Source organism: Leucoraja erinacea, unplaced genomic scaffold (genome assembly GCF_028641065.1).
Source record: "Leucoraja erinacea ecotype New England unplaced genomic scaffold, Leri_hhj_1 Leri_172S, whole genome shotgun sequence".
Taxonomy (NCBI): Eukaryota; Metazoa; Chordata; class Chondrichthyes; order Rajiformes; family Rajidae; genus Leucoraja; species Leucoraja erinaceus.
This window is the reverse complement of record NW_026576034.1, coordinates 200,009-227,824: the sequence shown is the minus strand read 5'-3', so window position 1 is coordinate 227,824 and position 27,816 is coordinate 200,009. Positions and strand designations below refer to the sequence as shown.

Genomic DNA, 27,816 nt, shown 5'->3' with positions numbered 1-27,816 from the left:
CATCGCCATGATTTCCCCTGTCATAAATCCATGCCTGAGTTTGACCGATCGTGTCACTGGCTGACTTTCCAAATTTCGCTGTTTACTATGTAACATCTCCTCACAAGCGACTTTAGCCAGCCTGTCTTCCCTAATACCGATGTAATAGCTAACTGGTCTATAATTCCTCCCCCTTCTATCGGCCCTCGCCCTCCGAGCTCCACATTCGCCTCTTCTTTATGATCAGTGCTGATCATAACATTCAGCTATACCCTCCTCTCTCTCTCAGGAACTGACCCAGAGTCCTATTAGACACATTGGCAAATCCTAACCTCCCCTCTGATATAGCCATGATTTATTGCAACTACCCCTTGGCTCCTCTCCTTGGATGTAGACCCAGGTCCCTGTTCTAATTTTAGTTCTCCCTTCAGTCACAACCGTTTTACCTAACACCATTTTCCTTACTCCCCTCCCCGTTGACTCCCTCTGCTCTGCTGGCCTCTACTCTCCGGTCTCCTCTCCCTCCTCTCCTAGCCACTCGCCTTCCCCTCATCATGTTGTAAGTTCCCCTCCAGATCCCCCGCCTCTCCTTTCCTAAATCTCCTCTCCTCCCTCCAAAGTAATCCTGTCCTCTCCTCTCATAACCTCTCAGTCTGTCTCTGCCAGTACCAGTCCTCTCGCAATCTTGTCCTTTACTAACTGTCTCTGCAGCTCACTCTATGCCAAGAATGGCCTTTCCCTCCTCCAGCTTTCCCTCACCCCTCTCCTCGCCCTCTCTCTCCTGTGGTCTCCTCTCCTGTCCTCTGTCCTCTCCAGTAGAATCTCCTCTTGCCTCTAGCCTCCTCTCCTCCCCTTGCTTCTTCCTCTTCCTCCCACTGCATTTTTGCCTCTCCTCTTGAAATCTAACACTCTCCTGCGTATTCTCCTCTCCTCCAGCACACCGTTGAGGCCTCTTCCCCTCTCCTTCCTCTCAACTTCCTCTTCTCTAGAAGTGACAAACATCCTCTCCTGGCTTTCATTCACCTGCCTCCTCCATCGTCTTCCCCCGTAATCCTCTTTGGAGCATACTCTTTCTCCGCGCTTCCGCTATGAAGAAGGGTCTCTCTCAAACGTCTCCATCCTCTCCCTCTTTCACTCAGGACCCTATCCTGTGAATTAACTGTCCTCTCCTCTCCTCTCCTATGCAGAATTTTCCCCATATTATGGTCCCTACTGTTCCCCAAGGGGCTTCCCTCGAACCAAGATCGCCGTTTAATAGCTTAATTACCTCCTCCTCCTCCCTACCTCTCCAGAGCCCAGTCTAGAAGGGCCTCCCCTCTCCATCCACGGTCTCCTCCACAGTCGGTTTACAAAACCCATCCCTGTCCTATCCATGGAAATCCTCCTCCCTTAGTTCTGCTATCCAATTTTTTTGAAGGCCAATCTTATATGTAGATTAAGTCAACCCAGGAGATTCACCGCTGTACCTTTGCTCTCATGCATCTCTAAAGTCAAGTCTGAAAGAAAGTTCTGACCCGATCATGCTCCCTTCCTTCTCCAACATGTGCTGCCTGTCCACGACTGCCTTTACTGGAGGCATTTTTCTAAGCATCATCTGCAGTGTCCCCCCTCTCCTCTCTCCCCCTCTCCTCCCTTTCCAACCTGGCAGAATCCGCTTGATGCAAATTCGTGCTGCCGTGCCGTCCCACTGCTGGGCCCACTCCCAGGGCTATACTGCTCTCTTTCATTTCCTAAGAGGGGAGCGTGGAATATCGATAGTGTGGCCCGGCAACAACCTCCTACCTGACCCGGGGTACTGAGGACAGTCGTTGAGCCTCTTGGTTGGTGGGATTGGGGGTGGTGGGGGGTGTTCCCTCCCCTGAGTGGTGGTGCGAGCCCAAACTGCGATATCTGTCCACTCGGCGCTCCTCCTCCGACCCTCTCAAGAAATGCACTATGGGTGTCGCAGTCCAGCCCCCTCACACAAACAACGACCCTCCCCTTCCATTGACTCCATCTCCAATCACGCTTGGCCTCTCCTCTCCTCAAGGCCATCAGCATCATCGGGACCAGTCTCCTCACACCCCCGTTTCACCTTGCCCTCTTCCTCTACCTCTCCCTCCACTCCCATCCTCGGGCAGTAGGTCCAGAAGTGTTAAAATCCCTCACCTCCAGATCCGGGGAGCAGTTTTTCTCTTCCCTGCTGATCTCAGGGGGCAACTGAATCCATCCTCATTTCTAGGGACAGCGCGTCGTTGCTGTAACTACTACCACCCGACCGATGGTGAAAACTCAGACTATACTTGTCTACTTTTGCTGGCTGTTCTTTGTACTAAACGTTATCCACATTGTCCCTCTAATCCTGAAGGTCGACTCTGGCACCTCTTGGCCGTTGTCCCTCCGCTGACTCTCCATCTCGCAGGCAGGAGCTCTCCTCACCCCTCCCTCGGGGGAGGTGGGGAGGGTCCTCTATACAAACTTGCATGGGGGGGTCTTCCTCCTGGTTTCCCCTCCCATAGCACCTCAGACGGTGGTGGCCCTCAGCCTCTTTGTCTCCTCTCCTCTCCGCTCCATCCCTCCGCCCCTCCCCAGATGACACTATGGGGGTAGTTCCCCTGGGGGGTCAGCATCCTGTGGAGAACTTGGATAGGTGACGTTTCATCCAGAGTGGCTGGGAGCTACTCAGCGGGTCAGGCAGCCCTCTGTGGAGACATGATGAGGTGACGTTTCACAGAGTGCTGGAGTTTAACTCAGCGGGTCATGGGCAGCTCTGTGGGGACATGGATAGGTCTCGTCTGCCTCTCCTCTCCTGGGGTGGGGGGGGGGGTCCGGCATCATCCTTGAGAACATGGGTCTGGGGGGGGGGTACTCTCCTGGAGTAGGTTCCTTGGGATCATGCAGCCTCTTCACAGTCCATGGCCTCTCAGTTTCCCTCTAGTGCTTCTCTTACTCCACCTCTCCCTCATCAGGTTGCCAGAACAATCCCCTACCCACCCCACGCTCTCGTCGAGGCCTGGACTCCTCTCGGATCACTCGCGGATACGGACGTTCATGATTAGAGGGCTTCTCCGGCCTCAGGGCCGGTCGTACGTCTCCCCCTCCCTCCTGGGGAGAGGGACTCTCCTCTCCTCGCCTGGGCCTCCTCGCAGCCTGGGCTGGAGGGGGAAGTGGTTGATGCGGGCTGGCTGGGGGGTCATCTGCTCCTTCCGGACGCCTGTCGGGACCAAGGAATGGGTTAGACAGGCGGCGGACCGAACCTTCTCTCATTGGGGAATCCCAGGCCTGGGGAGTCCTGCCGGGGGATGCGGGAGGCTGATCACAGAGGGAGGAGTGACCCCTCCTCTGAGAGGGTAATGGGGGAGTAGACAGGGGGTTGAGCCCACCTCGGAGCCTCTTCTGGGGAGGGGAGGCTCTGGCAATGATAGGCCTGAGAGTGGGAGACCTTGGGAAATGAGCGGGGGCATCAGACAGGTGTGTAGACCTCTGGCTCGGAGGGCCGAGGGCCTATGGAGGGAGGGTGAAAGGCCGGGGTCTATGGGACTGGGGGAGGAGGGCAGGCATGGTGGGGGTAGGACAGGATGGAGGGGAGGATTCAAGATGGTCCTAACTGATCATCCTCTCCTTGGAGTGGCCTGGATGCTCCTTCCTCCCAAGGATAGGGAACCCACTAGTGAGGGGACCCCTGACTCTAGGGGGGGTCTGATAGAGATGCGGGAATCTGGGGGCAGAGGAGTGTGGGGGACATGAGGCAGGGGACTTGCACTCGAGAGGGGAAGGGGGGAAACTGGGGAGTCTCAACATGCGAGCCCCGCGGGGGCTGGACGAGGTTTGGCGCCTTTCATGGTCCCTGGTACTGGTCTCCCGGGGATCCATCACAGGCCAGCTCCTCTAGCGCTGCTGGAGCGACCTGGAATCCTCCTGGCCCTATACTTCTGGTAGGTCCCTCCCCTCTGCCGTCAGGCAGGCAGATGCCCCCGGTCGGGCCCCACCCTCCACCTCTCGGCCCCCCACCGCTCCCTTTCGGAGGGGAAGCTAGCGGCTCGTACTCTGAGCTGCCTCTCCCTACTCCTCCAGCATGCCCCTCCACCATCGGACCACGGCACGTCTGGAATCAGGTGTGTCGGGCCACGCCAGGGTCCTGCCCCTTCGGAAGGACCTCTTGGCTCCAGCATTCCAGCGGCAAGAGAGATGGGCTCCCCTACCCAGCGCAGGTGATAGACAGCACTAGGGGCACTGTGCACCCCCCACTCCTGGCAACCATTCCTCCTCTCCAGTCCCAACTCCTCCCCCCTGTGTGGGACATCCGTCCTCCCGGGGGGGGGAGAGTCCCGACCCCCTCAAGCTATCCTCAGTCCCCTCCTCTCCCGCCCCTCACCCTCCCTTCCGTCCCCCACCCCTCCCCACCTCTCCAACCTCCCCTTCGCCCCCACCCTCTCCTCCCCTCCCCCTCCTCTCTCCTCTCCTCCCCACTCTCCTTCCCCTACCTCCTCGCCTCCCCTCTCCTCTGTCCCCACTACTGCTTCCCCTCTCCTCTCTCCACCCCCCCTCCAGCTACCACCCTCTGCCTCCTCTCCGCTCCCATCGCCTCTCCTCCCGCTACTCTCCCCTCCCCTCTCCTCCCTCCACCGCACCCGCCTCCTCTCCTCTCCTCCCCTCCCCTCTCCTCTCCTCTCCCCCTCTCCGCTCTTCCCTCCTCTCCCTCTCCTCCCCCTCCTCTCTCCTCCCTCATCCTCTCCTTTCTCTTCTCCCTCCACCTCCCCCCTCTCCTCCCTGGCCTCTGCCCCTCTCACTCCTCTCTCTCGTCCTCCCCCCTCCCTCCTCTCCTCTCTTCTCCCCCTTCTCCCCTCTCCTCTCCTGCCGTCCTCTCCTCCACCTATACTCAACATCCACAGGTCCCATGTCTGGACTCCCTCCCCCACACCTTCCCTCCATCCCCTGCTGCCTCCCCACACATTCCAATCCCTCTCCCTCCCTCTGTCTCCCTATTGTCCATTCCCCACAATTCCTCCCCATCTCCCTCCCACGCTCTCCCACCCCCCCCTGTGTCCCCCCTTCACCCCCCCCCCCGCGGGGCGGTTCCGGCGTCCTGCCGCTCCCCCCTGCTGTGACGAGCCGCCTGCACGATGCCGGTCCCCAGCCATCCTTGAGCCACACAGCGCCAGTAGCAGCAGGTTCAACTCGTGGTCCTAATGTGGCTGCGTTTGGCCCAGGTCCCCAACCTTCCCCGTCCCCCCTGCTGCCCGTCCCGTGTCCCAGGCCCCCCCAGCGCGGTGATGGGTGTATCCTACATCTGTGTGTATCCCCGTGGCTGCCCCATGTACCCACTGGCCCTGGCATCACACTGATACCCCACTCCAGGTCCCATGTCCCCCGTACCCCACACACTGGGTGAGACCTGACTCACCCCCACACAGGTGTCCACATGTACCTGACCCACTCCCTGTTGCTGCAGTGCTGCTGCCGCTTCCACACACACACACACACACACACACCCACACACACAAACACACACACCCACCCACCACACACAAACACACACACACCACACACTCACACACACACACACACACACACACCCCCACACACACACACCCACACAACCGGGCTGATGCTTCTCTCTTCACCCCCCCCCCGCCCCCCACAGGTGTCTCAGCCGACCAACCCCCGCCCTCCCCCGCTCCTCGTCCACCACGTCAGACTCTGTGGCCGCTCGGGCCCCCCCGCCGTCCCACCGTCCAGGTGGTCACCAGGAGGGGCGTCCACGCAGGAAAACACGGTTGGAAACCAGGGAGTGCAGGCAGGTCAGTGCAACTCACCGCTAACTCCACGCGACCACTCAGAAAAATCGCACGCTCACAAGCACGCAAACACGTTCTTTACTCCCGGGACCCTTCCCCATTCCACGGGGAATCCTAGCCGGTAAAAAGCAGCTGCCTCACAGCGCCAGGGACCCGTGTTCGATCCTGACTCCGTACGCAGTTTGCACGTTCTCCCCGTGACTTGTGTGGGTTTCCCCCCCGAGATCTTCAGTTTCCTCCCGTAGACGTACAGATTTGTAGGTTAATTGGCTTGGTTATAAATGTAAGTTGTCCCTAGTGTGTGCGTAGGATAGAAACATAGACAATAGGTGCAGGAGTTGACCATTCAACCCTTCAGGCCCACACTGCCTTTTAATATGATCACGGCTGATCATCCAAAATCAGTACCCCGTTCCTGCTTTTCCCCCATATTCCTTGATTCCGTTAGCCCTAAGAATAACAGTATATCTAACCCTCTCAAATCCATCCAGTGAATTGGCCTCCACTGCCCCCTGTGGCAGAGAATTCCACAGATTCACAACTCTCTGGGTGAAAAGGTTTTTTCCTCATCTCAGTCCTAAATGGCCGGCCTCTTATTCTTAAACTGTGACCCCTGGTTCTGGGCTCCCCCAACATCGGGAACGTTTATCAGTCTCGAGTCCCAACAGTTCACCTAACACAATTTCCTGACTAATGTGGATTACCTTCAGTTCCTCCCTCATGCTAGATCCTGGGTCCCCTAGTGTTTCTGGGAGATTGTTTGTGTCTTCCTTAGTGACCAAAATCCCTGGGATGGCGGGACTCATATGAGGAAAGATTGAAAAGACTAGGCTTGTATTCACTGGAGTTTAGAAGGATGAGGGGGAATCTTATAGAAACATATACACATTATAAAAAGGACTGGACAAGCTAGGATGCAGGAAAAATGTTTCCCAATGTTGGGGTGAGTCCAGAACCAGGGGCCCACAAGTCTTAGAATAAAAAGGGAGGTCCATTTAAAACTGAGGTGAGAAAAACCTTTGCACCCAGAGAGTTGTGAATTTGTGGAATTCCCTGCCACAGCGGGCAGTGGAGGCCGATTCACTGGATTAATTTCAAAGAGGGTTAGATAGAGCTCTAGGGGCTAGTGGAATCGAGGGATATGGGGAGAAGGCAGGCACGGGTTACTGATTGTGGACGATCAGCCATGATCACAATGAAAGGCGGTGCTGGCTCGAAGGGCCGAATGGCCTCCTCCTGCACCTATTTTCTACATTTTCTATGTTTACTGGTCTGCCATTATAAATGTATAAACTTGTTTCCCATTATAAATTTACCTGTCTATAACTGTCCTACATTTGTCTTCATTAATCTTTTCCTCTTCACATATCTGTAGAAGCTTTTTTTTTAAAATATTTTATTTTATTAGAAGTAAGTACAGTCATATGGCACCAAAGTGCCTAATATATATTTTCATAATACATTTTATGTACCACAATCATGTTATGTTTTTTTTTGTTACATTGAAAAAAGATTAGAATAAGAAAAAAGTTAGATAGTAAAGGATAGAAAGATGTGAAATATATAGTGTGTGAAGAAAGAAAACGGAAGAAAGTTGAGAGAGAAAATAGAGAAAAGAAAATAAAATAAAAAAGAGAAGGAGATCATTATTTATAATCTTGACCAACCCTCGTCCAGTCCTGAAACAGTTATCTTTTACAATTGTGTTGCACCATATGATTCCAAAAAAACGACGAATGGAGACCAACTCGTTATGAATTGGTCTGATTTATCCATTAGGAGGAATCGCATTTCCTCAAGATGAGCTGGTGTCCAACATACTTGCAATCCAAATTTTAAGCGTTGGTATGATGTACCCTTCCAAAATGTCAAGTATTAATTTTTTTGCTATTATTAAACCATAGTTAAGGAATAGATTTTGAGATGTATTCAATTTATTCCCATCTTCCATGTACACCAATATAATCATTTCAGTATTAGGTTCCATTCTTGTCTTGAATAATTTTGTAAATATTTCAAAAATATCATTCAGAAAATATATAAAGTTTTATGCAGGAAACTAAGGAGTGTGTTATAGTTGCCTTTTGGGCTAGACATTGTATCACACAGTGGGCGGATATATTTGGATAAAATTTGTTCAATCTTGTTTTGAATAATATAATCTATGTACAATTTTAAATTGAATTAGATTATGTCTTACGTTAATTGAACATTTGTGAATATATATCAGGTATTTTTCCCATTAACCTTCGTAATTTTTATCATTAGTTCCCGTTTCCCACTCTTCTCTAATGTACCTCTGTCGATGGTAGGTCTATATTTAGAACTACTATTATATAAATAGGATATTTATTTTTGTGAGTCAGCTTCAATATTCATTGCTTCTTCCAATTAACGTCAGGAGTTACTTTTTGATATCCTTAATATATAATTTTTTCACAAAGTCGCAAATCTGGAAGATATTAAAAGTATTGGTTGTTTTTCAATTTAATTTTTAATTGTAGTTGGTGGAATGATAGTAGGGGACAACAAACAGTTTCCCATTTCGTCCTATCCCAGATCCCTGCTAATTCCGAGACTTTCCCATTGGTTATATGTTCTATATCAATGATAGATGGTTTAAAATAAGGGTTTCTCGCTATTGGCAGTAACAGTGATAGATTTCTTATTTTACAAAGATATAATTTTATTTTTGTTTCCAAATTCTTATTGTACCATATATAATAGAAGCTTTAACAGTCAGTTTTTATATTCCCCACAAGCTTTCTATCATGCTTTTTCCCCCCTCCACTTAATTGACCCCATTTGTCCTCTTCTGTTGAGTTCTAAATTTCCCCCAGTCCTCCTGTTTGCTGCTTCCTCTGGCCAATGTATATGCCTCTTCCTTGGATTTAACACGATCCCTAATTTCCCTCATTAGCCACTGCTGAGCCGCCTTCCCGGTTTTATTTTTTCACCAGACAGGGATGAACAACTGTTGTAGTTCATCCATGCGGTCTTTAATTCTTTGCCATTGCATCTCCACCGTCAATCTTTCAATCCTTTAAGCATAATTTGTCCGTCTATCCGAGCCAATTCCATCTCATACCAGCAAAGTATGAAGGTATGCGGTGTGAATCATGTGACAAGGTGCCGCATGGTAGGCTGTTCTGGAAGGTTAGATCTCATGGGATCCAAGGAGAGATAGCAGAATGGATAGCAAATTGGCTCATGGAAGGAAGCAGAGGGCGCTGGTGGAAGGTTGGAGGCCTGTGACTAGTGGTGTGCCACAGGGTTTGGTGCTGGGCCCATTACTGTTTCTCATCTACATCAATGATTTGGATGAGAACATACAGGGTAGGATTAGCAAGTTTGCTGATGATACAAAAGTTAGTGGTTTTGCAGATAGTGAAGATGGTTGTGAACGATTGCAGCAGGATCTGGATCGATTGGCCAGGTGGGCGGAGGAATGGTTGATGGAATTTAATACAGAGAAGTGTGAGGTGCATTTTGGGACGTCAACCAAGGGCAGGACCTACACAGTGAATTGTAGGCCTCTGGGTAGTGTTGTGGAGCTGAGGGATCTAGCAGCACAGGTGCATGGTTCCTTGAAGGTCAAGTCGCAGGTAGATAAGGTGGTCAAAAAGGCTTTTGGCACTTGGGCCTTCATCAGTCATAGTATTGAGTATAGAAGTTGGGAGGTCATGTTGCAGTTGTATAAGACGTTGGTGAGACCACATTTAGAATATTGTGTACAGTTCTGGTCACCATGTTATAGGAAAGATATTGTCGAGCTTGAAAGGGTTCAGAAAAGATTTACGAGGATGTTGTCAGGACTAGAGGGTGTGAGCTATAGGGAGAGGTTGAGTAGGCTAGGTCTCTATTCCATGAAGCGCAGGAGGATAAGGGGTGATCTTATAGAGGTGTACAAAATCATGAGAGGAATAGATTGGGTAGATGTACAAAGTCTCTTGCCCAGAGTAGGGGAATCGAGGACCAGAGGACATAGGTTCAAGGTGAGAGGGGAAAAGATTTAATAGGAATCTGAGGGGCAACTTGTTCACACAAAGGGTGGTGGGTGTATGGAACAAGCTGCCAGAGGAGGCAGTTGAGGCTGGGACTATCGTAATGTTTAAGAAGCATTTAGACAGGTACATGGATAGGACAGGTTTGGAGGGATATGGGGCAAATGATGGCAGGTGGGACTTGTGTAGCTGGGATGTTGGCCGGAGTGGGCAAGTAGGGCTGAAGGGCCTGTTTCCATGCTGTATCACTCTATGATCTGCAGTAGCTGTGTGTGGATGTAGGCAGCTGCTCCTCACTGATAGCCCAGGCCGTGTGTGGGTCCCCCTGGGTCTGACGGCTGCTCTCTCTGGCTCCAGGTTCCCTGGAGATCGTCCCGGAGGCCACCAGGAGGCACACCCGAGATGTGGGAGTGACCTTCCCTTCCCCCGACTCTGACGTCAGCCTGCACAAAGGGGGCGAGCAGCGGGACCGCACGGACACCTGGCCCAGGGGCAAGGGCAGAGGCAGCTCCCTCGGCAACAAGCCCAGCAAACGCAACCCAGGTTAGGGGGCAGTGTGTGGGAGGGGGGTCAATGTGGGGGAGGGGGGGCAGTGTGTGTGGGAGGGGGGTCAGTGTGTGGGGAGGGGGGTCAGTGTGTGGGAGGGGGGTCAGTGTGGGGGAGGGGGGGCAGTGTGTGGGAGGGGGGTCAGTGTGGGGGAGGGGGGGCAGTGTGTGGGAGGGGGGTCAGTGTGGGGGAGGGGGGGTCAGTGTGGGGGAGGGGGGGCGTCAGTGTGGGGGAGGGGGGACGGTGTGGGGGAGGGGGGTTCAGTGTGGGGGAGGGGGGGTCAGTGTGGGGGAGGGGGGTCAGTGTGGGGGGAGGGGGGACGGGTGTCTGTGGGGGAGGGGGGCAGTGTGGGGGAGGGGGGGTGTCAGTGTGTGGGAGGGGGGGGAGACAGTGTGGGGGGGAGGGGGGGACAGTGTGGGGGAGGGGGGGGACGTGTGGGGGGGGGGGGGGTCGGTGTGGGGGAGGGGGGGGCGGGGGGGGAGGGGGGGGGCGGTGTGGGGGCGGGGGGACGGTGTGGGGGGGAGGGGGGGCGGTGTGGGGGAGGGGGGTCAGTGCTGGGGGAGGGGGGACAGTGTGGGGGAGGGGGTCAGTGTGGGGGGGGGGGGGGGGACAGTGTGGGGGAGGGGGGGACAGTGTAGGGGAGGGGGGGACAGTGTGGGGGGAGGGGGGGGACAGTGTGGGGGAGGAGGGGGGGGGACAGTGTGGAGGGAGGGGGGGGGACAGTGTGGGGGAGGGGGGGGACAGTGTGGGGGAGGGGGGTCCGTGTGGGGGAGGGGGGGGACAGTGTGGGGGAGGGGGGACAGTGTGGGGGAGGGGGGACAGTGTGGGGGAGGGGGGACAGTATGGGGGAGGGGGGTCAGTGTGGGGGAGGGGGGGACAGTGTGGGAGAGGGGGTCAGTGTGGGGGAGGGGAGACAAGTGGGGGGAGGGGGGACGGTCTGTGGGGGGGAGGGGGGGCGGTTGTGGGGGAGGGGGGGGGACAGTGTGGGGGAGGGGGGGGGACAGTGTGGGGGAGGGGGGGACAGTGTGGGGGAGGGGGGGCAGTGTGGGGGAGGGGGGGACAGTGTGGGGGAGGGGGGGACAGTGTGGGGGAGGGGGGTCAGTGTGGGGGAGGGGGGGTCAGTGTGGGGGAGGGGAGACAGTGGGGAGGGGGGACAGTGTGGGGGAGGGGGGGCAGTGTGGGGGAGGGGGGACAGCGTGGGGGAGGGGGGGACAGTGTGGGGGAGGGGGGACAGTATGGGGGAGGGGGGACAGTGTGGGGGAGGGGGGACAGTGTGGGGGAGGGGGGGACAGTGTGGGGGAGGGGGGGGCAGTGTGGGGGAGAGGGGGGGCAGTGTGGGGGAGGGGGGGCAGTGTGGGGGAGGGGGGGGAGGCAGTGTGGGGGAGGGGGGGGGGGACAGTGTGGGGGGAGGGGGCAGTTGGGGGGGAGGGGGGGCAGTGTGGGGGAGGGGGGACAGGTGGGGGCAGTGGGGGGCAGTGTGGGGGAGGGGGGACAGTGTGGGGGAGGGGGGGGGGGACAGGGGGGGGGAGGGGGGACAGTGTGGGGGAGGGGGGGACAGTATGGGGGAGGGGGGACAGTGTGGGGGGAGGGGGGGACAGTGTGGGGGCAGTGTGGGGGAGGGGGGGCAGTGTGGGGGCAGTGTGGGGGCCCTCCCAGGGGGGGACAGTGTGGGGGAGGGGGGGTCAGTGGGGGGGCAGTGTGGGGGGGGGGGTCAGTGTGGGGACAGTGTGGGGGAGGGGGGGACAGTGTGGGGGAGGGGGGGACAGTGTGGGGGAGGGGGGGCAGTGTGGGGGGAGGGGGGGCAGTGTAGGGGAGGGGGGACAGTGTGGGGGGGGCAGGGGGGGCAGTGTGGGGGAGGGGGGTTCAGTGTGGGGACAGTGTGGGGGAGGGGGGGACAGTGTGGGGGAGGGGGGGCAGTGTGGGGGAGGGGGGGGCAGTAGTGTGGGGGAGGGGGGACAGTGTAGGGGGAGGGGGGGGGCAGTGTGGGGGAGGGGGTCAGTGTGGGGGAGGGGGGGGGGGGACAGTGTGGGGGAGGGGGGGCAGTGTGGGGGGAGGGGGGACAGTGTAGGGGGAGGGGGGGACAGTGTGGGGGAGGGGGCAGTGTGGGGGGAGGGGGGCAGTGTGGGGGGAGGGGGGACAGTGTAGGGGAGGGGGGGGACAGTGTGGGGGAGGGGGGACAGTGTGGGGGAGGGGGGTCAGTGTGGGGGAGGGGGGGGCAGTGTGGGGGAGGGGGGCAGGGGGGGACAGTGTGGGGGAGGGGGGGGAAGTATGGGGGGGGGGCAGTGTGGGGGAGGGGGGGCCAGTGTGGGGGAGGGGGGGCAGTGTGGGGGAGGGGGGGGGACAGTGTGGGGACAGTGTGGGGGAGGGGGGGGCAGTGTGTGGGGACAGTGTGGGGGAGGGGGGACAGTGTGGGGGGAGGGGGGGGCACAGTGGGGGGAGGGGGAAGTGTGGGGAGGGGGGGCAGTGTGGGGGAGGGGGGGGGTGGGGGGGTGGGGGGGCAGGGGGGGGGGGGGCAGTGTGGGGACAGTGTGGGGGGAGGGGGGACAGTGTGGGGGAGGGGGGGCAGTGGGGGGGGGGGGGGGGACAGTGTGGTGGGGGGAGTGTGTGGGGAGGGGGGCAGTGTGGGGGAGGGGGGGGGGGTGTGGGGGGAGGGGGGGGCAGTGTGGGGGAAGTGTGGGGGAGGGGGGGGGCAGTGGGGGGGAGGGGGGGCAGTGTGGGGGAGGGGGGGACAGTGTGGGGGGAGGGGGGCAGTGTGGGGGGGGGGGGGACAGTGTGGGGGAGGGGGGACAGTGTGGGGGAGGGGGGGGCAGTGTGGGGAGGGGGGGGGGGGCAGTGTGGGGGAGGGGGGGACAGTGTGGGGGAGGGGGGGCAGTGTGGGGGGGGGGGGGGGGCAGTGTGGGGGAGGGGGGACAGTGTGGGGGAGGGGGGGCAGGGGGGGGGGGGCAGTGTGGGGGGGGGGGGGGGGGCAGTGTGGGGGGGGGAGGGGGGGACAGTGTGGGGGGGGGGGGGCAGTGTGGGGGAGGGGGGGGCAGTGTGGGGAGGGGGGGCAGTGTGGGGGGAGGGGGAGGTGTGGGGCAGGGGGGGACAGTGTGGGGGAGGGGGGGGGCAGTGTGGGGGAGGGGGGGCAGTGGGGGGAGGGGGCCACAGTGTGGGGGAGGGGGGGGGCAGTGTGGGGGAGGGGGGGGCAGTGTGGGGGAGGGGGGGACAGTGTGGGGGAGGGGGGACAGTGTGGGGAGGGGGGGGGGGGGGAGGTGGGGGAGGGGTGGGGGGAGGGGGGGACAGTGTGGGGAGAGGGGGGCAGTGTGGGGGGGAGGGGGGGGGGGAGGCGGGGGAGTGGGGGGGAAGTGTGGGGGAGGGGGGGGGGCAGTGTGGGGGAGGGGGGGGACAGTGTGGGGGGTGGGGGGAGGGGGGGCAGTGTGGGGGGAGGGGGGGGGGCAGTGTGGGGGAGGGGGGGACAGTGTGGGGGGAGGGGGGGGACAGTGTGGGGGAGGGGAGGGGGGGGCAGTGTGGGGGAGGGGGGCCAGTGTGGGGGAGGGGGGGCAGTGTGGGGGAGGGGGGGTCCGTGTGGGGGAGGGGGGCAGTGTGGGGGAGGGGGAGGTCAGTGTGGGGGAGGGGGGGGGGGGCAGTGTGGGGGAGGGGTCCGTGGGGGGGAGGGGGGGGGGCAGTGTGGGGAGGGGGGACAGTGTGGGGGAGGGGGGGACGTGGGGGGGGAGGGGGGGGACAGTGTGGGGGAGGGGGGGGGCAGTGTGGGGGAGGGGGGTACCCAGTGGTGGGGGGGGAGGGGGGGTCAGTGTGGGGGAGGGGGGGGACAGTGTGGGGGGGGGGGACAGTGTGGGGAGAGGGGGGGGTCAGTGTGGGGGAGGGGGGGACAGTGGGTGGGGGGGGGCAGTGGGGGGGGGGGGGGGACAGTGTGGGGGAGGGGGGGGGCAGTGTGGGGGAGGGGGGGGCAGTGTGGGGGAGGGGGGGACAGTGTGGGGGAGGGGGGGTCAGTGTGGGGGGGGGGGGGGGGGGGAGTGTGTGGGGGGGGGGGGGACAGTGTGGGGGAGGGGGGACAGTGTGGGGGAGGGGGGGGACAGTGTGGGGGAGGGGGGGTCAGTGGGGGGGAGGGGGGGACAGTGTGGGGGAGGGGGGGACAGTGTGGGGGGGGAAGGGGGGGGGGTCAGGGGGGGAGGGGGGACAGTGTGGGGGAGGGGGGGGTCAGTGTGGGGGAGGGGGGGGTCAGTGTGGGGGAGGGGGGGGTCAGTGTGGGGGAGGGGGGGGACAGTGTGGGGGAGGGGGGGACAGTGTGGGGGAGGGGGGGACAGTGTGGGGGAGAGGGGGGGGAGGGTGGGGGAGGGGGGGGACAGTGTGGGGGAGGGGGGTCAGTGTGGGGGGGGGGGGGGGACGGTGTGGGGGTGGGGGGGAGGGGGGGGTGGGGGGGGGGGGGCAGTGGGGGGGAGGGGGGGAGTGTGGGGGAGGGGGGGGGGGGACAGTGTGGGGGAGGGGGGGTCAGTGTGGGGGGGGAGGGGGGGAGGGGGGGACAGTGTGGGGGAGGGGGGGGGGGGACAGTGTGGGGGGGAGGGGGGGTCAGTGTGGGGGAGGGGGGGACGGTGTGGGGGAGGAGGGTGTCGGTGTGGGGGAGGGGGGGGGGACGGTGTGGGGGAGGGGGGACGGTGTGGGGGAGGGGGGGACGGTGTGGGGGGGGGGGGGGGGACGGTGTGGGGGGGGGGGGACGGTGTGGGGGAGGGGGGGTCAGTGTGGGGGAGGGGGGGGGACAGTGGGGGGACGGGGGGACGGTGGGGGGGGGGGGGTGGTGTGGGGGAGGGGGGGGACGGTGGGGGGGTGGGGGAGTGGGGGGACGGTGTGGGGGAGGGGGGGAGGTGTGGGGGGGGGAGGGGGGGGGGACGGGTGTGGGGGAGGGGGGGGTGTGGGGGGGGGGGGGGACGGTGTGGGGGAGGGGGGACGGTGTGGGGGAGGGGGGACAGTGTGGGGGAGGGGGGACAGACCAGTGTGAGGGAGGGGGGGACAGTGTGGGGAGGGGGGCAGGGGGTGGGGGGGGAGGGGGGTCAGTGTGGGGGAAGGGGGGGGCGGTGTGGGGGAGGGGGGGGCGGTGTGGGGGAGGGGGGACGGTGGTGGGGGGGGAAGGGGGGGGGGGTGTGGGGAGGGGGGTCGGTGTGGGGGAGGGGGGGCGGTGTGGGGGAGGGGGACAGTGTGGGGGAGGGGGACAGTGTGGGGGAGGGGGGGGACAGTGTGGGGGAGGGGGGGGGCAGTGTGGGGGGGGAGGGGGGACAGTGTAGGGGAGGGGGGACAGTGTGGGGGAGGGGGGACAGTGTGGGGGAGGGGGGTCAGTGTGGGGAGGGGGGGGGGGGTCAGTGTGGGGGAGGGGGGACAGTGTGGGGGGAGGGGGGGAAGTATGGGGGGGGGACAGTGTGGGGGGAGGGGGGGGGCGCAGTGTGGGGGAGGGGGGGGGGGGTGTGGGGGAGGGGGGGGGACAGTGTGGGGGAGGGGGTGGGGGAGGGGGGGCAGTGTGGAGGACAGTGTGGGGGAGGGGGGACAGTGTGGGGGGAGGGGGGACAGTGTGGGGGAGGGGAAGTGTGGGGGAGGGGGCAGTGTGGGGGGGGGGGGGGGGAGTGTGGGGGGAGGGGGGACAGTGTGGGGGGGGGGGACAGTGTGGGGGGAGGGGGGGACAGTGTGGGGGGGGGGGGGGGGGGGAGTGTGGGGAGGGGGGGGACAGTGTGGGGGAGGGGGCAGTGTGGGGGGAGGGGGGGGGGGGGGGGGGGGGGGAGGGGGGGGGGGGGTTGGGGGGGGGGGGGAGGGGGGGGGGGGGGGGGGGGGGGGGTGCGGGGGGGGGGGGGGGGGGGGGGGGAGGGGGGGGGGGGGGGGGGGGGGGTGGGGGAGGGGGGGGGGGGGGACAGTGTGGGGGAGGGGGCAGTGTGGGGGGAGTGGGGGAGGAGGGGGGACAGTGTGGGGGAGGGGGGACAGTGTGGGGGAGGGGGGGTCAGTGTGGGGAGAGGGGGGGGCAGTGTGGGGGAGGGGGGGACAGTGTGGGGGAGGGGGGACACTGTGGGGGAGGGGGGTCCGTGTGGGGGAGGGGGGGACAGTGTGTGGGGGGGGGGGGGACAGTGTGGGGGAGGGGGGGTCGGGTGTAGGGGAGGGGGGTTTGTGTGGGGGGGGGGGGGGGGACAGTGTGGGGGGGGGGGACAGTGTGGGGGGGGGGGGACAGTGTGGGGGGGGGGGCCAGGGGGGGGGGGAGTGTGGGGGAGGGGGGGACAGTGGGGGGAGGGGGGGACAGTGTGGGGGAGGGGGGGACAGTGTGGGGGAGGGGGGGGACAGTGTGGGGGAGGGGGGACAGGTGGGGGGGGGGGGGTAGGGGGGGGAGGGGGGGTCAGGTGTGGGGGAGGGGGGGACAGTGTGGGGGGGGGGGGACAGTGTGGGGGAGGGGGGGACAGTGTGGGGGAGGGGGGGGGGTGTCAGTGTGGGGGGGGGGGGGGAGGGGGGGACAGTGTGGGGGGGGGGGGACAGTGTGGGGGAGGGGGGGGACAGTGGGGGGGGAGGGGGGACAGTGTGGGGGAGGGGGGGTCAGTGTGGGGGAGGGGGGTCGGGTCAGTGTGGGGGGGGGGGGGGGACAGTGTGGGGGAGGGGGGGTCAGTGTGGGGGAGGGGGGGGTCAGTGTGGGGGAGGGGGGTCAGTGTGGGGGGAGGGGGGGGACAGTGTGGGGGAGGGGGGACAGTGTGGGGGAGGGGGGGTCGGTGTGGGGGAGGGGGGTGTCGGTGTGGGGGAGGGGGGGGGGGGGCCTGAACGGTTGTGGGGGAGAGGGGGGGGACGGTGTGGGGGAGGGGGGGTCGGTGGTGGGGAGGGGGACAGTGTGGGGGGAGGGGGGGGTCGGTGTGGGGGAGGGGGGACGGTGTGGGGGAGGGGGGGACGGTGTGGGGGAGGGGGGGGACGGTGTGGGGGAGGGGGGTCGGTGTGGGGGAGGGGGGACGGTGTGGGGGAGGGGGGGACGGTGTGGGCCCCAGTGGGGGAGGGGGGACAGTGTGGGGGAGGGGGGACAGTGTGGGGGAGGGGGGGACAGTGTGGGGGGGGGGGGGACAGTGTGGGGGAGGGGGGCAGTGTGGGGGAAGGGGGGGCGGTGTGGGGGAGGGGGGGGCGGAGGGGGGACAGCTCGTGGGTGGTGTGGGGGAGGGGGGGAGGGGGGGGTTCCTGCCAGTGTGGGGGAGGGGGGGGGACGGTGTGGGGGAGGGGGGTCGTTTGAAGTTTGATCTGTGGGGGAGGGGGGGTCGGTGTGGGGGAGGGGGGGACAGTGTGGGGGAGGGGGGACAGTGTGGGGGAGGGGGGGGGAGTACAGTGTGGGGGAGGGGGGGCAGTGTGGAGGAGGGGGGGGACAGTGTGGGGGGAGGGGGGGCAGTGTGGGGGAGGGGGACAGTGTGGGGGGAGGGGGGGACAGTGTGGGGGAGGGGGGGTCAGTGTGGGGGAGGGGGACAGTGTGGGGGAGGGGGGACAGTGTGGGGAGGGGGGACAGTGTGGGGGAGGGGGCAGTGTGGGGGAGGGGGACGGGTAAGACAGAGGGGAGGAGGGGGACAGTGTGGGGGAGGGGGGGACAGTGTGGGGACAGTGTGGGGGAGGGGGGGGGGACAGTGTGGGGGAGGGGGGAGGGGGGCACAGTGTGGGGACAGTGTGGGGGAGGGGGGACAGTGTGGGGGAGGGGGGTCGGTGTGGGGGAGGGGGGACAGTGTGGGGGGGGGGGGGGGAGGGGGGTCAGTGTGGGGGAGGGGGGGGACCATGTGTGGGGGGAGGGGGGGACAGTGTGGGGGAGGGGGGGGGGCAGTGTGGGGGAGGGGGGACAGTGTGGGGGAGGGGGCAGTGTGGGGGAGGGGGGACGGTGTGGGGGAGGGGGGGACGGTGTGGGGGAGGGGGGGGGACAGTGTGGGGGAGGGGTTTTCAACCAATCTAATGGGAAGTTTGATACACACTGGGGTGTGTGTGGGATAAGTGTCGGTCGATGCTGATGTCGGTCACTATCTCCTTGGTTTCAACGGTCAGTTTATTGTCATGTACCAATGAAGCTCCCGTGAAACTGGACTTGCTGACATTGAGAGAAAGGTTGACTCCACTCCAGGGCTCGAGGTTCTCAATCTTCCTGTACTGCGTTGTGTCATTATCCCCGTCTGGGGGTCTGTCCCACAGTGGGGCCTGTGCTCCCTGTGTTACTCCCACAGTGGGGCCTGTGCTCCCTGTGTTACTCCCACAGTGGGGCCTGTGTTATATGTGTTACTCCCACAGTGGGGCCTGTGTTATTTGTGTTAATCCCACAGTGGGGCCTGTGTTATATGTGTTACTCCCACAGTGGGGCCTGTGCTAACTGTGTTACTCCCACAGCCGTGGCCTGGTACATCCCTGCCGTCGAGCTGCAGGAGGACTGGAGGAAGGAGAATGTTCCAGAGCCCAGGCAGCGTTGGTGCGAGGCTTGGGGCAGGCGGGACGAGGTCCCCCGCCGCTGGAGAGAGCCCCTACGACAGAGACAACTCCAGGAGGCCTGGAGTAGCGAGGATGGCCATGAGCAGCAGGGGGGCTGGGCCCCAAGGAAGACCATCTCCTCCCTCGTACCCATCTCCCTCGGGGTGAGTCCCTGTCTCCGTCCCTGTCTCCGTCAATGTGTCCAGCACTATCTGTGTGGAAATCATGGACCTCACCCCCACCCACTCACCTTAAACCTGTGCCCAATCTCCCTACTCTGGGTAAAAGACTCTGTACATTCACCCTATTTATGATTTTATACACCTCTATAAGATCACCCCTCATCCTCCTGCTCTCCAAGGAATAGAGTCCCAGCCGGCTCAACCTCTCCCTGTAGCTCAGACACTCCAGTTCTGGCCACAGCCTCGTAAATCTTCTCCCCATCCTTCCCAGCTTGACAACATCTTACCTAGAGTCATTGTCAAAGAGTGATACAGTGTGGAAACAGGCCCTTCGGCCCAACTCGCCCACACCGGCTAACAATGTCCCAGCTACACTCGTCCCACCTGCCTGCGCTTGGCCCATATCCCTCCAAACCTGTCCTGTCCATGTACCTGTCTTAAACGTTGGGATAGTCCCAGCCTCAACTACCTCCTCTAGCAGCTGGTTCCATGCACCCACCACCCTCTGTGTGAAAAAGTTACCCCTCTGATTCCTATTAAATCATTTTCACTTCACCTTAAACCTATGTCCTCTGGTCCTCGATTCCCCTACTCTGGGCAAGAGACTCTGTGCATCCCCAATCAGTACCCCATTCCTGCCTTCTCCCTATATCCCATGACTCCACTATGTTTAAGAGCCCTATCTAGCTCCCTCTTGAAAGTATCCAGAGAACCGGCCTCCACCGCCCCCCGAGGCAGAGAATTCCACAGACTCACAACTCTCTGGGTGAAAAACTGTTTCCTCGTCTCCGTTCTAAATGGCTTACCCCTTATTCTACAACTGTGGCCCCTGGTTCTGGACTCCCCCAACATCGGGAACATGTTTCCTGCCTCTAGCGTGTCCAATCCCTGAATAATCTTATGTTTCAATAAGATACCCTCTCATCCTTCTAAACTCCAGAGTGTACAAGCCCAGCTGCTCCATTCTCTCAGCGTTTTCGCGGCTCGGTGGTGCAACGGTAGAGTTGCTGCCTCACGGCGCCAGGGACCCGGGTTCCACCGCGACTGCGGTTTCGTCTGTAACGAGCTTGTACGTTCTCCCAGTGGCCGCGATGGTTTCCTCCCACACTCCAAAGACGTGCAGGTTTGTAGGATAATTGGCCTCTGTAAATTGCCCCTAGTGTGTGTAGGATAGTGCTAGTGCACGGGGTGAATGCTGGTCGGCACCGACACGATGGGCTGAAGGGCCTGCTCCCTCGCTGTATCTTTACAGTAAAGTATATTTGACATTTCCATCCTGGGGAAAAGGTTGCGACTGTCTACCCTATCTATGCCTCTGAATAATTCATATACTCCTATCAGGTTTCCCTGGACCTCTGCACGTCGCCCCTCTCACCTTCAGGCCTGTGAGCAGTCACAGGGACCCTCGCATGACAAGACGGGCCCCTGGTTCCGTGCTCTCTGCCCATCCCCCACTCGCTCCTGAGGGGCTGCCCTCTCCACGGGGTCACTCCTCACTCATAAGTGATCGCAGTAGAATTAGGCCATTCAGTCCATCAAGTCTACTCCACCATTCACTCATGGCTGATCTACCTCTCTCCTAACCCCATTCTCCAGCCTTCTCCCCATAACCCCTGACACCCGCACTAATCAAGAATCTATCTATCTCTGCCTTAAAAATATCCACGGACTTCTCTCCACAGCCGTCTGTGGCAAAGAATCCCACAGATTCACCAGCCTCTGATTAAAGATATTCCTCCACATCTCCCTCAAGGAACATCCTTTAATTCTGAGGCTGTGACCTCTAGTCCTAGACTCTCTCACTGGTGGAAACATCCTCTCTATCCGGGCCTTTCACTATTGGAGGAGGGGCCCAGCAGAGGGGGGGGTTGGTGTTGTGGGGTCACCGGGACTGACTGGGTGGGGAGGGAGCTAGCTCATTGGTGTAACGGTGTGAGGGGGCGGGTCCTCTCCACCAGCATGGGTGAGTCGGGCCGAAGGGCCTGTTTCCATGCTGTGTAATTCAACGGTGTGTGTAAGGGGATGTTGTAAAGAGGTGTAAGATGTGCCCCCCTTTGTTGGCATCCCGGCCCTCTGCCCCCCCCCCCCCCCCCCCCCCCACCGTGTTGACACTGCCCCTCTCTCTCTCCGTGCCCCCAGGATGCGCTGAACATGAACCGGCCCTGGTTCATCTCTCACTCCCGGGAGCGGGTGCGTCGCTTGGCCCTGCTGAAGGAGGAGAGGAAGTTCCAGAACCACCTGCAGAGCGAGAGAGACCAGCTCTTCAACCGGCCCCCGGCACAGGGCCACCAGCAGCGCAGGGGCCCGCAGCCAGGTGAGTGACAACTCACACCTATTGTCACACCTATCTGTCAACGTCTCCACATCGGCGAGACCAAGCGCAGGCTTGGCGATCGTTTCACTGAACGCCTCCGCTCAGTCCAATCCCCTCCCCCCTTCCCAGTTGTCCCACTAGTCTTACTGTCTCCGACTACACCAGCCTCAAAGTCCCATAGTCCCAGCCTCAACTAGCTCCTCTGGCAGCTCGTTCCATACACCCACCAATGATCATAATGAATGGCGGTGCAGGCTCGTAGGGCCGAATGGCCTCCTGCTGCACCTATTGTCTATGTTTCTATGTTACGCTGTGGAAACCACTGACTCCACACAGTTCAGTCGAAACCTTCCTTGTCCAACCTCATGTACAGCCTATGTTATAACGGACCATGGGAGGGTGGGTGTCTGTTGTCCACTAGAGTCACAGAGTGATACCGCATGGAAACAGGCCCTTCAGCCCAACTTGCCCACACCGTCCAACATATCCCATCTACACTAGTCCCACCTGGCTGTGTTTAGTCCATATCCCTCCAAACCTGTGCTATCCATGGTCCACCCAAAAATGCTGGAGTAACTCAGCGGGACAGGCAGCATCTCTGGAGAGAAGGAATGGGTGACGTTTGGGGTCGAGACCCTTCTTCAGGCGGATGTCAGGGGTGTGGGCGGGACAGAGATGGAATGTAGTCGGAGACAGTAAGACTGGTGGGAGAACTGGGGAAGGGATGGAGAGAGAGGGAAAGCAAGGGTTATCTGAAGTTAGAGAAGTCAATGTTAATACCGCTGGGGTGTAAACTACCCAAGTGAAATATGAGGTGTTGTTCCTCCAATTTGCGCTGGGCCTCACTCTGACAATGGAGGAGGCCCAGGACAGAAAGGTCAGTGCGGGAATGGGAGGGGGCGTTGAAGTGTTGAGCAACCGGGAGATCAGGTTGGTTAAGACGGAATGTGCGGAGGTTTTCAGCGAAACGATCGCCAAGCCTGCGCTTGGTCTCGCCGATGTAGAGAAGTTGACACCTGGAACAGTGGACACAGTAGATGAAGTTGGAGGAGATGCAGGTGAACCTCTGCCTCACCTGGAAAGATTGTCGGGGTCCTTGCATGGAGTTGATGGGGAGGTAAAGTGACAGGTGTTGCATCTCCTGCGGTTGCTGGGGAAAGTACCTGGGGAGGGGGTGGTTGGGGTGGGAAGGGACGAGTTGAGCAGGGAGTTGCGGAGGGAACGGTCTCTGCGGAAAGCAGAAAGGGGTGGAGATGGGAAGATGTGGCCAGTGGTGGGATCCCGTTGGAGGATTATATGCTGTTTCTCATTCCCTGTCCTATCCATGTACCTGTCTAACTGTTTCTTAAAAGTTGAGATAGTTCCAGCCTCAACTACCTCCTCTGGCAGCTCGTTCCATACACCCACCACCCTTTGTGTGAAAAAGTTACCCCTCAGGTTCCTATTAAATCTTTCCCCCCCCTCTATGTCCTTGGCAAGGGATTGACAAGGCATGGTTTAGAGTGGATGTGGAGAGGATGTTTCCACTGGTGGGAGAGTCTAGGATCAGAGGTCACAGCCTCAGAATTAAAGGGCGCTCTTTTAGAAAGGAGGTGAGGAGGAACTTCTTTGGTCAGAGGGTAGTTAATCTGTGGAACTCATTGCCACGGACGGCTGTGGAGGCCAAGTCAGTGGATATTTTTAAGGCAGAGATAGATAGATAGATTCTTGATTAGAACGGGTGTCAAGGGTTATGGGGAGAAGGCAGGAGAATGGGATTAGGAGGCAGAGATCAGCCATGAATGAATGGTGGAGTGGACTTGTGAAGGCGCTGAAATTGGCAAGGCACTGACATTGACAAGCAATTGCTTAGATCAATACTTAACTATTAATGTAACAAACAGCCTTTCTTTAGTATTTCTAGCTTGCGGTATCAAAAATATATTTGGACATTAAAAATACTTTGTATTTGAAATCAACATTGGTTGTTTCACGGGGAGACTGTTAGGTGGGTGGAGCAAACTGCTCCCTCTGTTATATCCAGCAATAGACACTGGAGATGCTGGAGTAACTCAGCGGGACAGGCGGCATCTCTGGAGAGAAGGAATGGGTGACGTTTTGGGTCAAGACCCTTCTTCAGACTTGACCCATTCCTTCTCTCCAGAGATGCTGGCTGTCCTGCTGAGTTACTCCAGCTTTTTGTGTCTATGTTTGGTTAAAACCAGCATCTGCAGTTCCTTCCTTCAGAATGGGAGGTCATGTTGCAGTTGTATAACACGTTGGTGAGGCCGCATTTAGAATACTGTGTTCAGTTCCGGGCACCAAGTTATAGGAAAGATATTGTCAAGCTGGAAATGGGTTCAGAAAAGATTTACAAGGATGTTGCCAGGACTAGAGGGTGTGAGCTATAGGGAGAGGTTGAGCAGGCTGTGACTATTTCCCTGGAGCGCAGAGGATGAGGGGTGATCTTATAGAGGTGTACAAAATCATGAGAGGAATAGATCAGGTAGACACACAGAGTCTCTTGCCCAGAGTAGGGGAATCGAGGACCAGAGGACATAGGTTCAAGGTGAAGGGGAAAAGATTTAATAGGAATTCGAGGGGTAACATTTACACACAGAGGATGGTGGGTGTATGGAACAAGCTGCCAGAGGAGGTAGTTGAGGCTGGGATTCTCCCAACGTTTATCAAACAGTTGGACGGGTACATGGATAGGACAGGTTTGGAGGGATATGGGTCAAGTGCAGGCAGGTGGGACTAGTGTAGCTGGGCCGGTGTGGGCAAGTTGGGCTAAAGAGCCTGTTTCCACACTGTATGACTAGTTGGCAACAGACACCATCCCCGTCTCATGGTCCGTTATAACAAGGGTTTGCTGCGTATACAAGCACAATCACAAGTACAAGGTCACACTGAGGCAGTGCACACATCGCCACGTTTACTGCTCCACCTGTATTCTTAAAGTTGTTACAAAAGACAAGAGAACGGCCGGGAATATCGGGCCCTGTAACGGCGACTGTGGAGGCCTCAATAGGCCCGACTCTGGGTGGACAAGAGGATGGGGACTGGACTTTGTGCCTTCCCCCACAGTGGGAACCATTGTGGGGGGATGTTTTTATGTTTTAATGTTAAACTTCTTGAATACTATGTTGTATTTTTATTAGTGTGCTGCAAGGACATCTGAATTTCCCCTGAATAAGGGGATTAATAAAGTAATATCTATCTAATAGACAACAGGTGCAGGAGTAGGCCATTCGGCCCTTCGAGCCAGCACCGCCATTCAATGTGATCATGGCTGATCATCCCCAATCAGTACCCCGTTCCTGCCTTCTCCCCATATCCCCTGACTCCGCTATCTTTAAGAGCCCTATCTAGCTCTCTCTTGAAAGCATCCAGAGAACCGGCCTCCACCGCCCTCTGAGGCAGAGAATTCCACAGACTCACCACTCTCTGTAAGAAAAAGTGTTTCCTCGTCTCCGTTCTAAATGGCTTACTCCTTATTCTTAAACTGTGGCCCCTGGTTCTGGACTCCCCCAACATCGGGAACATGTTTCCTGCCTCTAGCGTGTCCAAAACCCTTAATGATCTTATATATTTCCATGAGATCCCCTCTCAACCTTCTAAACTCCAGAGTGTACAAGCCCAGCTGCTCCATTCTCTCAGCATATGACAGTCCCGCCATCCCGGGAATTAACCTGGTGAACCTACGCTGCACTCCCTCAATAGCAAGAATGTCCTTCCTCAAATTTGGAGACCCAAAGTGTAAATTTTGATCTTCTATCGGCTCCCCTCAACCTCTGGCGTTCCAGAGAAAACAATCCTAGTCTGTACAACGTCTGCCTGTAGCTAGCTGAGTGGTTAGCACGCAACCACGGCTTTTCACTGTAGCTGGGTAAATTGGTTTAAACTGAAACCAATCCCAATCCTGCCATCATTCTGGTAAACGTACTCTGCACAAGGCCTCCACATGCTTCCTGTAATGGGGTGAGTGTGGGATATTGGGGTGAATGAGATGGGGTTTGTGCCTCTGACCCCTCAGCTCAGCTCAGCTGTTCCACCCTCTTTTCCAGATGACCCTGTTTTCTACAAGAAGAAGATTTCCAGGCATGAGATGTGGGATCGCTCCAAGCGGTGAGTTCCCTCCGCTCCTGAACTACAATCTACCTCGTTACAGACCCCCGGACCATCTCTATTTGGACAAAGTTATCTTGCGCTAAATGTTTAAGAAGGAACTGCAGATGCTGGAAAAATCAAAGGTAGACAAAAATGCTGGAGAAACTCAGCGGGTGGGGCAGCATCTATGGAGCTTTGGGTCTCGACATATTCCTTCGCTCCATAGATGCGGCCTCACCCGCTGAGTTTCTCCAGCATTTTTGTCTACCTTACGCTAAATGTTCTTCCCTTCACCCTGTAAATCACGTTTCATCTTTCCACCGACTGCACAGCACGCAACAAAAGAGTTGTTCACGCGGGTAACTTGTAGCAGTGAGAACCGTCCTCTCCCCACAACCCCAGTATTAGGCAGCAGGTGGGGCTGGCTGGGCTCAACTCCTGCCTTTGGTGGTAAGGAAGGCAAGCGCAATGCTAGCATATATTTTGAGAGACCTGGAATACACAAACAGGGCCTGATCCAGACTCATTTGGAATATTGTGAGCAATTTTGGGCCCCATATTTGAGGATGCGCTGTCTCTGGAGAGGGTCCAGAGGAGGTTTACAAGAATGATCGCAGGAATGAGTGGGTTAACCTATGATGAGCGTTTGTCGGCACTGGGCCTGTACTCGCTGAAGTTTAGAAGAATGAGCAGGGACCTCGTTGAAACGTACAGAATAGTGAAAGGCCCGGATAGAGTGGATGTGGAGAGGATGTTTCCACTAGTCTAGGACCTTTAGGAAGGAGATGAGGAATTATAGTCAGCAGGTGGTGAATCTGTGGAATTCTTTGCCACAGATGAGTGTGGAAGCTGCCAGTGGGATATTTTTAAAGCGGAGATTGACAGATTCTTAACTAGTGTAGGACGGAACTGCAGATGCTGGTTTAAATCGAAGATAGATACAAAAAGCTGGTGTAACTCAGCGGGACAGGCAGCATCTGTGGAGAGAAGGAATTCTCTACCACAGAAGGTAGTTGAGGCCAGTTCATTGGCTATATTTAAGAGGGAGTTAGATGTGGCCCTTGTGGCTAAAGGGATCAAGGGGTATGGAGAGAAGGCAGGGATGGGATACCGAGTTGGATGATCAGCCATGATCATATTGAATGGCGGTGCAGGCTCGAAGGGCCGAATGGCCTACTCCTGCACCTATTTTCTATGTTTATATGTGACGTTTCAGGTATATCTCGACCCAAAACGACACCCATTCCTTCTCTCCAGCAATGCTGCCTGTCCTGCTGAGTTACTCCAGCTTTTTGTGTCCATCTTAGAGTCTTGATTAGTACGGGTGTCAGGGGTTATGGGGAGAAGGCAGGAGAATGGGGTTGGGAGGGAGTGATAGATCAGCCGTGATTGAATGGCAGAGTAGACTTGATGGGCCGAATGGCCTAATTCTACTGCAGGATTGTGTGAACCTTGGTGTGTTGCAGGCTGTACGAGCAGCTTCCTGAGGTGACCAGGCGGAAGGAGGAGGAGAAGCGCAGGTCTGAGTCCAGGAGCAACAGGCTGCGGGCTCAGCTCTACAAACAGGTGGGTCCTCACACAGGGACAAACCACCCACAGCCCCAGAAAGCCGTACACCAGGTCAATCCCGGACCTAGACCGGGCCAGCCCCAGCCCAACCCCGGGTCAGACCCAGCCCCAGTCCCAGCACAGGTCAGCCCCAATGTCCAGCAGCAGACCCGATTGTCCTGTCCTGCCCCACACTGATGCCACAGGGTGATGCTTGTCAAAGTCACACAGCACGGAAACAGGCCCTTCGGCCCAACTCTTCCATCCTGACCAAGCTGCCCTCTCCGTGTTAATCCCATTGGGCCCATATCCCTCAAAACCTTTTGCATCCATGTCCAAATGTCCCTTAAACATTATAGCACCTGCCTGTGTTTAAGAAGGAACTGCAGATGCTGGAAAATCGATGTTAGATAAAATGGCTGGAGAAACTCAGCGGGTGCAGCAGCATCTACAGAGCGAAGGAAATATCTGAAGAAGGGTTTTGGCCCGAAACGTTGCCTATTTCCTTTGCTCCATAGATGCAGCTGCACCTGCAGTTTCTCCAGCACTTTTATCTACCATAGCACCTGCCTGAACTGCCTCGCAGACCTGAGGTGTAGGTGTCAGGCCCTACGGCCAACCCAGCTGCCCCATGTATACTAGTCCCACCTGCCCGCGTTTGACCCATGTCCCAACGACCTCCTCCGGCAGCTCACTCCCTACACCCAGCACAATGCCCCTCAGACTCCGATTAAATCTGTCCCCCATCACCTCACCTTAACCCTGCGTCACCTCTTGTCCACCCGTCTCAATGTGTAACCTCTCCTCTCCCCTCTCTGCAGAAAATCACCAACCGTGTCCTGGGGAGGAAGGTGTCCTGGCAGTGAGTGCCGCAGAGACACGCACTGCATCTCACTCTCCTCTGTGCCGCCAGCTTCAATGTAAATAAAGAAGTATTTAAATAC

General features: G+C 59.2%; 1 protein-coding gene across 1 annotated transcript; it reads left to right on the top strand.

Annotated features, from left to right (window-relative positions):
• The first annotated feature begins 3,757 nt into the window (after nt 1-3,757).
• On the top strand, nt 3,758-27,816 carry LOC129716137 (centrosome-associated protein ALMS1-like). Its single transcript, XM_055666017.1, has 8 exons — nt 3,758-3,808; nt 5,603-5,759; nt 10,118-10,303; nt 18,662-18,903; nt 21,061-21,235; nt 25,282-25,342; nt 26,791-26,890; nt 27,694-27,816. The coding sequence occupies exons 1-8, from the start codon at nt 3,758-3,760 to the stop codon at nt 27,736-27,738; spliced, it is 1,017 nt and encodes a 338-aa protein (XP_055521992.1). The 3' UTR covers nt 27,739-27,816.

Bases quoted from the DNA above. Each gene is read 5' to 3' on its own strand.
- LOC129716137 (XM_055666017.1), top strand. From the start codon at position 3,758: ATGCGAGCCCCGCGGGGGCTGGACGAGGTTTGGCGCCTTTCATGGTCC. The intron at 5,760-10,117 runs GTCAGTGCAACT...CTCTGGCTCCAG, and splicing joins AAACCAGGGAGTGCAGGCAG to GTTCCCTGGAGATCGTCCCG. The intron at 25,343-26,790 runs GTGAGTTCCCTC...GGTGTGTTGCAG, and splicing joins ATGTGGGATCGCTCCAAGCG to GCTGTACGAGCAGCTTCCTG.